Raw genomic sequence first — 16531 nt, forward strand, 5'->3', positions numbered from 1 at the left:
ATCAAGCGGTCTCGCAACATGAATGTTGTTGTTTGGTAATCAAGAGACATGGACTTAATTAAACAAACAGGCTTAAAATTATTTTTTTCAGTTGATAAAATGGCTTTTTGATCCTTGAGAATTCAGTTTTCATAATTGCCCACAAGGGGGCATTCCAGTCAATCATACAGATTTTAATGACATTCTGTGCTCTGAGCATGAGCGTTGGCAGAATGGGACCCATTGTAGAGGCCAAAATTGTGAGTATTGTCTCTTGTTGGTAGTCTTTAAGCAAGAAAAAGTGCGACTTCCCCTCTGAAAGGATTTGGTCTCTCTTCTGTTGTTCAGTGTCTTCACAGGAAAATTGTGGAGAAAGAAAAGCCAGTTTACACTGGTTCAGGTTTTCACTGTTTGCCTTTACATCCTGTTCTGCCAGTTATGACTGACTTCATGAGAGAAATAAGTAGCCAACAAGCTGAGGTGAGAACCCCCTGCCTCCGTTCAGCCCTCCTTTTATTCTTTTCCAAAAAAATCTCATCATGACAGGAGGGATTGTCTCTCAGTTCATTTGTTCTATTTCCTGATGTTTCTTCCAATATCTCTATGATTTAATGAATAATATTCATTAACTTGTTTCCTGTTGAGTCCAAGCTATTTCTGAACTTTTTTCAAAACTGGCTTGTATTTGCTAATTTGTAATTCATTTGGATGACATAAGCTGTATCAAACTTCTTCAGGGACTATGGGGAAAAAACTAGTGATGAAGTGAAAATAAAGATGCTCTACTCTCTCTGATGACAAAATAATTTATGATTTTGATAGACTTTACCTATATTTCCCCATTGCAGGTGAAATATTTTTGCTTTTGATTTTATTTACATATTTCCTTCATTAATTTAAAGATAACTAAATTATCCGCAATTAAAGTTATCATATTATTATTATTGAATGAATTTTTTTGTGTTTTTGGTTCATTCAATAATTCTTCATGGACATAATGTCTCATTCCCAGTGTGCGGCTGATTGGATGGTTCCTCAGCTACCGGGACCCGTTTAAACGCGCAGCTCCGCCCGCTATTGGTCGAACGCGTGTCTGGGGCGTTTACTGGGTCTGCCCGGTTGTGTCCGGGTAAGATGGCGTTGGAAGAGCAGTGCTCGGCACCACCTCGATGGCGGTCTATATCTCTCACACACGTAGAGTTCCCCGAGGGTACGTAGACGTAACATCTTTCTCTAACTACTGAAGCTTTACCTTTATATAAAACGCCTTGTAAATTTCGAGCTGTGCGTTTGTTTTCCTGCAAGTGAATGGACACGGTAGTCGCTGTTACTGCCAAATTGTGAGCCGCTTTAAAAGCCTGGGCACAGCGGGGAATGTCACCAGGGCTGCAAAATTGTGAGACTGTGCCGCATGCGCAGTAGGTAGAAATGTCCACAATGAAGGCTAGCCAGTGTGCTAGCTGTCTAAATATCGGCACTGATATTTTATTTCAGCTTTTACCGTTTGTTCTGAAACACTTGTCTGAATTCAGACATTCAGGACAACAACCCGTAATTTGTTTAACGTACTATTTCAAAATTTCCCACCTTTTTAAGATTGTATCGAAGTATATAGCTAACGAAATAGCCAGTTAGCTACTTGACCTGATTCTGTTAACTAGCATTAACCACATTGCACCGAGCTAGTTGAATAATCAAACTCTAATAACACGGTCTGTTACTGAAAGGAAGGCTTAGCTAACATACACCAAACCACATACCTAAGTGTGCCCGCATTTAGGCAAACCCCCGGGGTGACTTGAGTACCTTACTCAAGTGTCACTCCTACCAGGGAAGGTGACTTAAAATGCCTTAACATCAGTACTGTGTCTATGTTCCAGGTGACCTGACGGGACAAGTGCTGGCCTACATCAGTCTTCTACCCATAGCAATTCTTGTGGGGTTTGTCACACTCATAGTGTTTAAACGAGAGCTGCACACTGTGAGTTTTTGACTTGGCACAGAGCATCATATGTAGCATATTGACAGTAAAATGTCACCTGAACTGCAGTGACAGGCTGACTCAGGGTTTGTAAACTCCCATTTGTTGCACCTGTTCCCACAGATTTCATTCTTTGGTGGGCTCATCCTGAATGAAGGGGTGAACTGGCTGCTGAAGCACATTCTCAGAGAGCCACGCCCATGTGCAGGTGAGTACCTGGCAGGGTTGTGATGGTGGTCGTAGTGTGTAATGTCGGGGAATGAGGCCTTTAACCTGGAAAAGAGAAGGTATTATTGAACATCTGGTTCCCTTATTTAATAGTGAGCTTGTTTTTGTGTGGAAAAAGAGACCTGTATTCAACAAAAGTGTAAGGTATTGATACATTTTGCATAAAACACATTAGTAAATGTCACATTCCTGAATGCTGAAGTTATTAAGTCTCTTAAAAAAAAAAAGGTTTCCACAAGTGGCTTTTGACAAGCAAGATGCTTTCCCAGCCATTAAACATCATCACGCCAAACACAGAAGAAGCGAAAGTTTAGTTGTCATTACTGCACAGTTTCAACAACATATCATAATAATTACTTTGACTGACATTGTTATAGAATCTGCAACACTAGAGGGACTGTTCATTTTTTTTAGGTCATTTTACTTTTCTTTGAAAAAATCAATTGAAATGTTCTCGTTTTGTGTTTTTAAATTTGAGGGGACTTCTGTTAAACCAAGATGATTTCTGAAGTATATAGAGTACGATGTGTTGGCAGGATGTCTCTGTAGCACCAAAATATTTAATTTTAAATGTGTATTTTGACACAACCTTGATGAAATATTTCACCTCTCTGTGATTTGAAAAGTGCAGTGGGCCATATTTGGATTAATTGTGATGCCCTAGCGGTGATGTTGACGCGATGATTTGTACTTCTTGTGCTCACATTTACACTTAAAAAGGATAAAAGTGGCGTCTATTTGTGAGGACACGTCTCTCTAACTTTTGTTTTGCACAGACCTTAATGTTTGCAGTAATCCACAATTGTGTAAATTCTCATTGGCTGTCAATCTAGGGAAGACTTGGCAATGCCAACTTCTGGGTTAATGACTTACAAAAATACGTCATCCCTGCAGCCCTCTGTAGAAGATTGATGACTATTACAGTTGATGTACTTTTGTAGTACATTAATTGGGATACTTTTTAAAACAAAAACATTTCAAGTACAATGTTCTTGTTTTGCGTATCTGAAAGAATAATGCAACAAATCAAACTGATCCAAAATTTGACCTGAGAGTAAGTATAAAATTTTTCCTCAGTACAAAGGTTACAGTAAACTACAGGTAGTACTTCATGTAAACAGGGAATTTCATCTCAAACATACTTTACATTCCTAATAGAAATATAATGATTCCTCATCTGTCAAATAAGGGCTCAAGCCCAGTATTAACATACAGACCCCTGCTACAGGGAGGTGCAAGGTGTTCTCTTTAGTTGAGTTACTCCAGATTGTGAATTAATTCTGTCCTCTGTTGTGTTTCTGCAGGGGCTCACTCAACCCTGAACACAGAGTATGGAATGCCCTCCAGCCATTCCCAGCTCATCTGGTTCTTTGTTGTTTACTTCTTTCTTTTCCTTTATTTAAGGTGAGATTATTATTTCTATAATACAGTGTGAAGATTTGTGTGTGGGAACATGCACCAATGACAGAGAATAAGCTGTTGTCACAGTGTCATTGAAGGTTATAATGTTGGACATTTCCTTGTGTTTTTTTCAGCATCTAACTGTAGCTGATAATTATTCCCCTTTCACATGAATTAACTGCCATTTTTAAACTTGTCTTGTCTTCAGAATGCATCAAACGAACAATGCTCGATGTGTGGACCTGCTGTGGAGACACATACTGTCCATCATCCTGTTGGGCATTGCCTTATCAGTTTCATACAGCAGGTAAAAGACTTGCTTCCCCTCTGAAAACCTCCACATTCAAATTAAGAGTTGGAGTTACAAGCAGGGAAAATGTTTGGAGTCATCATGTGAAAACACACTGCCAGCTACGGATGCTGTGGAGACGCGATCGGATGTATTGGGGAAGTGTGGCTCAGATTTCATTCATTTCTATTAGAAGTATGAAGCTCCTGGTCATTTTCTCTGCTCCCATTTCAGAAAATATAGCCTAATTAATGTTTTCCCTGTAGGGATTTAATTTTTCACCACCCATGACCCATCTGCGATTAATCAGAATTTGAATTTGTGTGTATTCTAAAGTATTTGGTGTTTAGTATGATTCTAGAGGAGAGGGTGTTTTTTAATCCAAATAGTTGTCACCTCCACTTTTACTAGATTTTACCACTGATACTGTTTTCATTCTTCTGTTCAGTTTTTGTACATCATGACAAGGAGCTCCATGCATAAATATCTACTACCTTCATTTCACTCTTTATTACTGATCTAGTTACTACTTGTGCAGTCAGAGGCTGTTTACCGCAGTATGACGTGGACCCGGTTAAGACGGTACTCTGACGAAGGCATCCCCCATGCAAACAGCATTTTCTTACCACCTTAATGTGGGTAAAGTCATCGTGAGAGTTGGCAATAATCAAATGAAGACATGCATTATTCTGTTCTTCGCATGAAGTGTGTCTTAGACATGTAAACACAGCGTCTTACCTCAGTCAACCTGCTCTACAACACATGGTTCAGCTTCCTTCAAGTGTTTAAAAAAACACTCTGCTCTAAGTATGGATTGTGCACTATTAGTGAGAAAGCTCACCAAAAATAGCCATGTAACCAAAATCAGTGTGTACATTCATTTACTGTTAGTGCTGATCTTTTTCAGCCAACACAGGCTTTGTTATCATTCATGTACATACTTTGTTTACAGATGTGTAGCTGTTTATGAGAAGCCATACAACTTTTCTGTATGTGTGTTTGAATATAGTCGTGTCTCCCAATCTCAGGGTCTACCTGTTGTATCACACCTGGAGCCAGGTTTTCTATGGCGGGGTGGCCGGTAGTACCATCGGCATAATCTGGTTCTATTTAACACAAGAGGTGCTGACACCATTATTCCCCAAAATAGCTGCGTGGTGAGTAGTGTTCTATTTTCTCTGGGTCACAGGGGAAGACGATTTAATCTGCAGCCTGAATACGTGGAGAAAACTAGTCCATTATGGGTTCCTTCATTTTCTGTTCTTTCCATTTCTCTCAAAGGCCAATATCGGAGTACTTCCTCGTGCGAGACACAAGTCTAATTCCCAACATCTTATGGTTTGAGTATACAGTGACCAGATCAGAGGCAAGGTAGGTTTATATCGCCTTAAAGATGCATTACTCATGATACCACATCTGTCATCATTGGCTGAATTCAGACCAAATCAGGCTCTGGGGTGAAAACACAGGTTCTCTCATTAAGTTAACTGGTGTATTTTTAACAAGGCTGACACACTAAATCTCAGTACTGCAATACTTCCTCCTTGCGATACAATATCCAACACTGGCTCCAAATATCAATATTTTGCTGCAGAAGCATAAACCAATTAAACCCCGTCATTTTGGGCAGTTTAATGTTTGTTTGAGTGTGTTCAAGGGGCACTTATACTCTTTGTTGGCCATATTTTTTTGCATCTAAATTTTTCCAATTTTTTTTTTAAACTGAAACCACAATCCAGTATAAAAATACATAACTTTTTTTTAGTATTCTTTAGTTACAAATGTCATGATGTATCGTAGATGATTATCTGTCATTATTGGAGCTCGGTATCACGCAACTTAGAGGAAGAAGAGCAGTTTCCCAGTCTGGTTTGGTTCAATTCCTGTCTTATTTCTCAGAGTGGTTCTCGGTAGGAGAAATCTAGATGTCATGGGAAAGCTCAATTTTTGAGCTTGTGAGATCCTGATGGTCTCACCAGGCTAAGGTGGATGTATCGTGACATCCCTTAACGCCAGTATTTCACCTCAGAGCAGCTGCAGTGCCTGGTTGGTTCTGAATCCAGCCCTCATGGGTTGCAGTCTGTTGCATTTGACCCTTTTTTTTAAATGTTTTTTCTTTAAGGAACAGACAACGAAAGCTTGGAACAAAACTTCAGTGATCCAAACTGAGTTAACAACCACACACACACACACACACACACATTCTCTCGTGTACACACACAAAGAGATGCTCAAAAAACACACTGGAGAACCATCTTTTGGACTGACGTGGTTGCAAGGAGAAAAGGGCAAAAAAAAAAAAAGAAAAAGTTTACAGGTGGCAAAAGAGTGCCTGGACACGGCCCGGAGCCTACAGCCTGAGCAAGTCCGTCCTCACACCTCTCCCTCTTGTACAGCTTGACCAGATGCTCTTCAATGCATGCAAGACTGTGCTGGAGGCATACTATTTAATTATAGATTAATATATATATATATATATATATATATTAACTATAAACGCACGCTGACAGTAACTGTGTACTGTAAGAGATTCTAGGAGCCAGAGAGGAGGCTTTGGTCAAGTTTCAAAACAAATTAATGGGCGTCATTGCAGCATGTAGTCAGTGATTCTTTCTTTTTTTTTTTTTTGTAATATTCCAGTGGTTAGCTGGGAGGGGGGTGGCTTGGATGGGGGTATGTGGAATTAACTTTTTTTTTCATTGTTATATAATAAAAAAAAATGAACCATTTCTTAAATTGGTTATTGTGTAATATACATGAAAAATTGCACTTTGTGAAATTTATAAGAAAACGACTAACACTAGTTAAATGGTAAGACCCTTCCTCTCTTTTCCCTCATCAGTCTTTGCTTTGTGTCTATGATTGTCAGTCCTAATATATTAGTCTCTGAGGCTCATCTGCAAGCAGTGTAAATTTAATCAGTACTTTTGAGCGTCAAGGTTGTGGTTTCTGTTCATATCCACGTTTAGAACCGTGAGACTGAATCACAGGAGCACATTTCAGTTATTTTAGTTCTCCTGAACACAGACTGAGATGTTTTCCTAATTTCTTGCACACAGTAGCATTCTGGGAGTAGAGTTAAAAAAAAAAAAAATCATTCCGTGTCTTTGTTTTCAGTCGTTGCAGAGAGGACGGGTTCCTTTTTACATGCATTTCCAAGATAACATTCCGTGTCATTTAGTGAGAAAACTTATATAATGACTGCTGAGGGGAAATGTTTTTCTTTTGTATTATTTCTGAGGAAAGTAAATAAAAAGTAAAGCCTCAGGTCAGTCGTAGCATGTGATGATGCTTACTTCCTCACAGACCAGAGCAGCGGGTGTTGAACGCTGTCCAGTGAGGATCTGAAGCTGATTTATAACTGTCATATCATTAGCTCCACAAAGGGAAGTAGTTCTCTTAGAATTTGATTTTTTTTTTTCATGTGTAACCTATATCAGGCTGAATAAAAATGTGTTTATGTACAAGTGACAGCTCAGGTGTCATATTTTGAAATCTGGTGACATACAAAAAAAAAAGTGACCTCTGCCTGGTCGTCCTGGTTTGTTGCGTTACCTCGGATGGGAAAAGGGAAGCCCAGTATGGTGAGAATCAGAATGTGGAGTTGGTTTCTTTTTGGAGAATGGCTTTTTTGTCACTGATTACAAACATTGTCAAGTAGAAAATAAACAAGTTTTCATGGAACCCAGAATGTCTTGCATGCACTGCTAGTCCACAGATAAAATATGGAGAACAAAATCAGAATCTTAAATTTAGCCCCATTTACAAGAGAAAGAAACAACATGGCGTGAACAAAACAAAGACAGCACTGAAGATTGCTAAACATTTGATGTTCTTAGGGATTAAACAATGGCTGTTATTGAATGCAGGAATATGAACTTGTCAAAAAAAAACAACTAGACACTTTGACCGAAAATGTCTGACCATCAAACAGCAATGACAGATGGAGGGGATGAATTTCATGGGTTTGTGTGAACTCCAGTCGACTTTCACAATCCGGTGTAGCTGCTTATGTTGTTGAATGAGGATTTTGTAATGTTTCATTCCACCACAACAGCTGTGCAAAGTTCATGGATATTCCCTGGGAGAGAACATGATGACATACCTGATGATCCAAAATGCCCCACAAATTCTATGCAAGGAATCATGTTTGGCAAATAGGGAGAACACTGGAGAACACAAACTGTGTGCACATCGTAACATGAGGCGGGACATTACCATGCCAGAAAGACACATAATGTTGATCGACTACGAACATAATGGGACACAGACTAAAAGGACTTCATGAGTTTTCGGTTAAATGCCTGGCAAAAAAGGTCTGTGGTTCACACTACCCTGAGATATTTGAGTTTTTTTTTTCTTTCTTTAAAATGGTCGTTGTGAACAAGAGGCCATATTAAACTGGAGAGGCAATCATGGATATTAAATATCTCAATGAAATGAGATGAAACGTGTAGAAATCCCACGTGTAGCTTTTTGTTGAGTCACTGCATCATGTCAGCACTGTGCAGTTAAATGTCTTTTAATTTTTTTTTCCAGCTTCACGTACTTTATCTAATTTTGTTGTCTTTCCTGGTGAACTGTCATATGATTGGTGGAGAACATATTATGCGTCATGTTCTTTATAAGAATACGCAGAAAACTGAAATAAATTAATATTGAGCTTGAGGGAACCGTGGCGATGCCCATTTCCGGGATGGCCTACAAATATACGTCATCCTTGCGGCACTTTTGAATTGTTTTTTCACCCTGTAGCTTGTTTTCGGTGTTGCTGTTGTAAACATTGCCAAGAACATTATATGTACAACAAAAACAACAGTTGTTTCTGCGTTGATGTATGGAAATATGTGTTCTGAAAGTATTCAAGAGATGAATACACATTGAAAAGTTTGAGTTTATTTAAAAAACAAAAACAAAACAAAAGCAAAAAGGACCGTAAAGACACGGAGACACTGGGAGGTTATGCTAGTGTGTAGCGGAGGCTGCTAGCATGTTGACCGGCGTGTTGAAGTCGCGTCTCCCGCCGAATCATCATCCAGAACCAGGTCAAGTGGAGGCTGACCGCTCCGGAGGTGACGTGACGGCCTGAGGTGACAACGAGGCAGGTAGGTGAAAAAATATTCAGCAGTGCTTCACTTGAATTATTAACTGGAAAGCTTGGCTGTTAAACGCGAAGTGCTTGCTGCTGTCGGTGAGAGTAATGGTCCAACTACATCCCATGCTGGCTGAATGGTGAAACCGTAATGTGAATTAAAGCTGCAAGCAGCGTTGTTAGGGCCTGAGCCCCCGCGCGGCCTACGGCCGCGTCCTTGACACCGGCCCCAATCCAACGGTGTAATCGGCAAATCCCTAGGCCTTGTAGTTTAGGAGATACGAGCCTCAGTTCGCTGCACAGCGTGACTGCAGAGCTGAGAGCCGGCCCTTTAAGAACCCCTCCCTTCTCTGCTCGCTCTCTGCCATCTGTGTCAGAGTGGAGAGCAGAGGAGGATTTGGCAGTTTTACTGTGAAACACAGTCATAACTCTGCATATATTGGTCAAAAGTGTAATGTAAAGACATCAGTTCGTAGAGTTTTTTCTCAGGAATTCAATGGTGTGTTTTCTGAAGGTGTGAGTGTTTTAGTTTAGAAGCTACAAGTGTTTGTTTGAGAGTATGTACATGAGGGCAGAGAAGCTCCAATTGTGGTTTCCATGACTACAGTAAACAAATCTCTGCCATCTCTGGCAGAGCTGAGAGCAGAGCTGAGAGCAGAGCTGCCAGCTGGCCCATTAAGAACCCCTCCCCCGCTGCACTTTCTTTGATCTGTGCTAGAGTGGAGAGAGTGGAGGATTAAGAGAAATGTAGTGTGTAAAAGCTGAATAACTCGGCCTACGTTGGTGGAGAGTAACACAAAATACCATATTTTTGTAGGGATTTTTGTCAGGAATACAGTGATATGTTTTTAAAAGCTGTGCGATGTATGGTATAGACGTGAGAAGCATTTGTTCGAGAGTATGTACCATGAGAGGAGACGGCCTCCCCATTGACTTCCATTGTAAGCGTGAAACATGTCTCCCCCACTTTGAGGGCTTATAAAATCCAAACCGAGCGCGTAGTATATTAGCCTTTAAAGATTTTTGAAGAGCACAGTTGGGAGAGTAATGTGTGAAAGTTTGGAAGCCCTGGCATTTACGGTTTAGGAGGAGATAGATTTTGTTCGGGGAGTAAAAAAAGTCCTGATTTTGACAGTTTTGTCCAATTTGTGGACATTCTGTTGGAGATAGGTGAGGGGTCAGAGTGTAAGAATTGTTCGTCTTGATGAGACGAGTCCAACGGTGTTGGTCCCATGTCTGTGGGAGTTTTGTGTGAGGAGTTATAGCGCGCGAAATTAAAAAAAATTATCTTTTTTTTGTGTGGCTCCCTAGGTGGCGCTATAGACTTTTGTGGCGTTTTTGTTTTTGATTAGTGAATGTTGAGACATACCGAACGATTGTGGCGAAATTCAGCGAATTTCATGCATGTTCAGGGGGTCAAATTAGATTATGTGCGTTATGCGCATTATGCGCATTATGCGCATATAGCGCGCACTCATTGAGAGCAAGAACAGTATAATACCAGGTTTTGAATGGGTGTGTATGTGAAAACTGGCTCCGGGTCGTCTGGCCCAGTTGCCTCATGGGTGTTGGGGGGGCCTGGGACACTGTTTAGTGTGTGTTTTTAGTGTTTTTAGTGCTGCTAATGTGTTGCTCTGCCGAGCAAACATAATAGGGTCTTCGCCAGAAGTACCTTCTGGCTCAGGCCCTAATTATTGCACAGTCTCATGTTCCAGTGTGTCTGTTGTGGAAAAGGCTCGTTGGACATTCGATTCGTGGTAGAATAATGTGTCAAATCAACCTCATAATGACAACATCAGTGCAGTGATAATCAGCATCTTGATATTTTGCACCTGTGGAAGAGATGGATCAGATTGGCCAAGAAGGCATGGTCACATTGAAAATATACTTTTATATTTGTAGTATGGATGTACTTCATGCTCGGTGTGCATTGAGGAGACCAAGCAATGATCAATACTAAAGGCACAGAAGCATGTGCCCAACAAGTCTGCAGATGTCCCACATTTCTTTGGTTTCAGTACCCTTCCTCCCAATACATAAAGGCAACCTTATTGCTTTCATATGAATTGTGAGTAACAGATGATTATTGTGTGAATCACACATTGTCTTACCATTGACAATGCGCTTGGTTGCCCTCTTGGGGTTATCTGGTTTCATTGTTTATTAGGCTTTAAGTATATACTATCACCATATTCGGTGTTACATCCACTGAAATGATCTTTGGTCCAACTCACTACCACATGTATGGTACTTTTTTGTAATTTAGGGTCAATTAGGGTCTTTTGAGTGTAAAAAAACTTTTGAACAGTCTTCAAATTGAACTCTCAAGACAAAATGAAAGGTAAACACATATCAAACTCATGTTTTTGTTGACTTTCTGGCGACTATTATTGACAAATGGCCCTTTGCAACAATGCACAAGTCCTTGTTTTATGGAGAAGTGTCTTCTTCACCTTTCTGTCACTGCACTGTACCAGCTAACCTCAGGCTTCCCCAAACAGGGAATAACCCCAGCCTAGGTAAAGATGAAGACCTGGTGCTATTTCTGTCCATTTAAGCAAAACTCTCTGAGCTGCATCATTTACATGAGCAGTGAGCGATCAAGGAGAAACAGTTTTGGTTGGATTTTCTTGATTATGTACTCCCACACAAATGTCTGTATTGAATTGAGCTTGACAGCAAGATTCAAGAAATCTGTCAGAACATGCTATAATTGCAGCTTATTAAAACACAACATTTCTTGGAATTATCCTTCTGGTATCTCATAATGCATGCTGTAAAAGTTGAACACAAAGGTCGGCACTGTTTAGATTTAAGAAAAGTGTTCAAATAGTTACAACTCAGGTTCAATGACGTTTCAGACTTGGGTGCCCCCATGACATCTACTGGATGAAGTGTGTTATTGCAAAACAGAGATAATGTCAAAGCTTCATGAAACAGAAAGCTGAAGGTGAATGTGAGAGGTTTGCATCCATGGACAACATTACATTGTGGAAAAAATATCTAATGAGTAATTGAAGTAAAATTGTTGAAGAAGTGGCAGAAAAAGGAGCAAATAGTGGCTGCAGTCTCAATATATATCGATCTACAGCAGAAAATGGTATCCAGTAAATGTTGTAATTCGAGTAAATTTTGCAAAGAACTACTGGATTATGAGTAAATAACATTTCTAATTTGGGCTGAGTGATGCAAACAGAACAGCGAAGTCAGAAGGTATTAGGAGACACACTTTACGAATACATTTGTTTGATCTTTTCTTGGATTTCTTCACAACAACATAGTTGCATAGTATAATGGCAGCTGTGTCCATCTATAATTGTAAAGGCATTTTTCCTTTGTGACGAACACTTCCCCCTAATGACATTCTGTTTTGTTCCCTGGGGAACACATTAAACTACTAATCACAGTGGCTCTACTTTGATTAACAAGCTGCTGTCTAAATTAACTCCTACGTGATGGACTTGTTTATTTATTTTCTGTTGCAGAATGTTTGGCTAAGACATAGCTGAATGCTACAGACCAGCACCTTTTTATGGTAAATTTTAGTCTTTGCAGTTGTGATTTCTCTTTTGTTTTGACAGATGTTTAGTTTAGTTATTTATGATTCTCTGGTGTAAATTGAAGAGGCAAAAAAAAAAAAAGAAAGAAAATGAGCCACAATTCAAACAAAATGGTGCTCAGATAATTTCCTTTCCTTTCAGGCACTAGGCTTTGCTGATTTTGCACTCTGGAAGGGAAACATTTACTGCCCTTGGAAATAGTTGGAATTAATCACTCAGACTGATTTCAGGTAGAAAACCGCTGCTATATTAAGTTGGAGTAACAGTAATTTTGCAAGTCTTGGTTATCTGATCACAAAGTGTTTAAGTAGCTTTAAATCAAAAGGGTTTTCCAACAAAAGCACATATATCAAGTAAAAGTTCCTTAGGGGATTTAATGATGTACCAAATAACTTTTTTTTTTGTCTTTGTTGTGTTGCCTAGTTTTGTTTCACTCACATGCCCAAAACTTCTTTTTAGATTAGAGTCTTTAAAAGCACATTTACTACAACAAACAGTGAATTTGCTCGTCTCCTTTAGAATTTCTGTCAGCTTGTACTGAGTGGTGAGTCAATTTTTTGCCAGCAGACATTGGCAAAACATTAGAGTGTATTCTCACAGGACATCAGCTGCAGCTTGGAGCGCGTGTGTGTGTGTTAGATATGGAAACTGTTCAACATCTCTGCTCAGATAGCAGGAAGTGGCCGTGGGAAGCTTGAAAATGACTTGCTGAAATTAGATAGAAAAGATACTGGGTGACTTCGGTGACCGCGCTTTGATCTGTTTTAGATTGTCAAATGTCAAACACATTCTCATTCAGTCTAGTTAACCTGGAATTGGTTGACTGCTAAATGAAAAGAAATCCGTCTTTACGCTGATGACGTGGCTGGAAATAATATGATAGGAGCAATTTATGTGTCAATATATTGATGTCATGGTATTATTTCCATTTGCTCATCGTGTCTTGGGAACCTTTTTGATATCCAATTTCAGTTCTGAATAAATGATTCAGCTTGGTCATCAAATGGCTTATGAATAACATGGCAATTAATTTCTTGTGTTATCGCAACACATTTTGCTTTTTGCGCGTCATTTTAGACTGATATCTCGCTGGTCACCAAACCAGTGGTTTTTACCTGTGTTTCTGGTGACAGAACCGGATATCTTTCGTGAGGTTTCGGGACGTACTGCGGTCATGCTTGTTTCTACACTGACATTAGGCGTTTATAGCGAGATGACAGAACCTGTCAGATGCCTAAAATTATAAAAATATAAAAAATAACGTTAAAATGATACACAAAAGCTAACGTGCTATGTCTTAAATTTTATGTCGTAGGTGACTGGACTCATTTTGTTTTTTTGAAGATGTCTCACCTCATCGAAGAGGTCTCTCCATTTTGGAAGAGCAGCTGCCACTATGTTAGTTTAAGATTATTAAAACCACCCTACTGTGTCTCACAGTGTCCTACACTCTAAAAATATAACCAACCCGGCCAGTTTTTGAAGACTGTCCCTCCTTTTCCTCTTATCAGAGAGCTGGTAAATGATCTGAGTCCTGAAAGAAATGGAGAATCTTCAGGCTAAGGCGTGTTGGAGGTTGATCATTGCCGAGGTATGCATGCTGAGATGTGAGGGCAAAGAGAATACGGAAAAGCAAGACTTAAGCGGAGGAGGTCAAATAAGTTGCAGGAGCAAAGCAGCCTTTCTTGGATGAAGGGCGTGCTGAAAATCTGAGTTCCATATTTTCTACTTATGGGAATAATTAGCATGGTGGCTTTTCTTTTTAGGTTGTCACAGTGACAGAGAGTAAAAAAAACCTTCAAAGCCGTAGGTGAGGGGTCCTTTCATGCAGTCATGTTGTTTTGAACAATTGAAAACATAATGTGCAGCAAATGAGATTCACAAACATCTGATTTGTATCAGAAGTGCTATATTTAATATTTAATTGTACCAATGTAATATTTAATAGATACAAAACCAGTTAGGATTAGGTAAACGTTGTGGCTTGAGTTAGAGTAGGAAAATCCTCAATTGAAAATGAAACTTGAACAACAATGTCCTGTTGCAGCATTCACTATTTAGCTTCATATTCAAACATTTCATCCCAAACTTCAACCTCAAAATGCATTTGGACATTTTTGAGGACTCCATGTGCAGCATCATGGCCCTCGGCAACCTGGCCAAGCTAATCCAGTCCACCAAGTCTAGTCCAGTTTACCACCTGTGGTGAAGATAGGCTGTCACGTTCAAACTGTTTCCACCTGCTTCCAGATGTAGTCCCCGTCAGCCAGAAGGTAGAGATATACAAGTTGGACCAAAATATGAGGTGTAACCCAAATGAGGTGGAATTCTCTACCTTCTGAGGATGTTAGAAGCAGCAGAAGGACCACAAAGATGTCAGGGAAAACAAGCTTGGTCATGTCTTTACAATGTATTCATCATGTCTGTATATTGAAGGGATTCGTTCCCAGCCTGGTCTCTACCTGCCACATTCTAGATAGCCTGATGACTGGGAAAATCTACACACCACAGGGAGGTTAACCAGCTGTGCATCAACATCTTCCCTGGGGTGATGAAAGACAGTAGGTCTAAGGTTCTAGGGCCTAGAATCTTAGACTTTAAAAAAGTTTTATTGCAGTCTCTTGCATTCATAGTACAGCTAAGATTTCCATCCTGTCTTCTCAGTTATTCTGGCTGAGACATCATCTGGGTTGCTCTCATCGTCTCTGACATCATCTAATCTCAAAGCTTCATCTCACAACATGTTGTGTAGCGTACCCCTCGTGACCGGCTGAGTGGCCTCAAAATCATGGCCCCCTGGCCCCTGAGGTAAAAATATTGCATGAGGATTGAAGATGTTGCTGTGGGGATGAGTTAACTAGACAAATTTGAGATCACTTTAATACCTTTTAATATATCAGGTGGTGTGACAGGAGGTGCTTTAATTATTAGGTGGTGTTCAGACATCTACACAGATGTCTGTAAGTTGTATTTTTAAAGAGAAACTGTTGGTTCTTGCTGCACTGAACAGATTTAGAAGCTGCAGGTGGTAACAATATCAGCAGACTGCTTGAAATGCCAGCGAAACAAACAAATGGCCTCACCAGAGCTTAACAAAAGCCAGTCAAATCATGTTAAACAAGTTGTCTTGGGAAAAGAGGGCTTTGAATATATACACCTAGACACAAACGTATCAAACTGAATTTTGGACTTTAAAGTTTCAACGTCCTATTAAAATCAAGCCAAACATTCACATTTAATCAAGTCCATCCATCCATCATCATCAAATCACTAAACACATTTGAAATGAAGCCACTTTATTACAAACACATTGAGGTATAAGTAAAAGCCCTGCCATGGCCCAATTTACAGAGCTAAATTTATCACATGTATTACTTTTTTGACATGTACATGTGAGATGCATTTTAATTTTGTCATGGTGGAGCTCATTTCAATACTGTCGGATCTTCTAAAACAGAGGTTTTCAGTGTTAGGCAGGCCTCCCCAGGGGGACCTTCAGATAGTTTCAGGGCTCAGTGAATGGAGGTGCAAGAAGATGAGTTATCAAAAAGACCTCATCTAGAACAGCATGACATCTATGTGATTTGGTTAAAGCTATGGCTCAGAGATGCTGTGATCTGAGGGCATTTTCACTTTTTTCCCTACTTTTTTCCTACCTTTCAATCAGAGACTAGTACATGAGCATTTCTATGTTTTTATTGTACTGATGTTATGTTAAAAAAGCAGTGTTCGGCTAGTTAATTGGTATAGTTCACTGTCTATGGGAAGAAAAATCATAATAACTGTCATAAAAAGGCATCCAGAAATGAAATTACTTGAAGGAGAGGTAAGGAGAGGCAAGCCAAACCAAGCTTTGTCTGAGAATTTGAAAGCCCATTGTCTAATATTTGTGTAACAGGATACATAGCGCATAAGATTCACATATCCAATTTTTCCCTCAGAAATAGAGTCAAATGAAGCCAAAGTACCTCAAACTGTACATGCAGCTATTGCTCTCCACT

The 16531-nt window shown here is 39.7% G+C and overlaps 1 protein-coding gene and 1 long non-coding RNA gene across 2 annotated transcripts in view; both read left to right on the forward strand.

The window, feature by feature from the left end:
* The first annotated feature begins 1042 nt into the window (after positions 1 to 1042).
* Positions 1043 to 7345, forward strand: dolpp1 (dolichyldiphosphatase 1). Its single transcript, XM_086187079.1, has 8 exons — positions 1043 to 1189; positions 1860 to 1960; positions 2084 to 2168; positions 3493 to 3592; positions 3798 to 3896; positions 4907 to 5035; positions 5160 to 5249; positions 6001 to 7345. The coding sequence occupies exons 1-8, from the start codon at positions 1114 to 1116 to the stop codon at positions 6035 to 6037; spliced, it is 717 nt and encodes a 238-aa protein (XP_086043205.1). The 5' UTR covers positions 1043 to 1113; the 3' UTR covers positions 6038 to 7345.
* Positions 7346 to 8501: 1156 nt separating this feature from the next.
* The window catches only part of LOC147243771 (uncharacterized), a 136190-nt gene continuing 128160 nt past the window's right edge, over positions 8502 to 16531 (forward strand). Inside the window, exon 1 of the long non-coding RNA XR_015110465.1 lies at positions 8502 to 8983. This is a non-coding gene — a long non-coding RNA (uncharacterized LOC147243771). The remainder of the gene's footprint in view (positions 8984 to 16531) is intronic.

The sequence above is a fragment of the Aulostomus chinensis genome, chromosome 19 (assembly GCF_037954235.1).
Source record: "Aulostomus chinensis isolate RoL2024-O1b breed Wild chromosome 19, RoL_Achi_v1.0, whole genome shotgun sequence".
Lineage (NCBI taxonomy): Eukaryota > Metazoa > Chordata > Actinopteri > Syngnathiformes > Aulostomidae > Aulostomus > Aulostomus chinensis.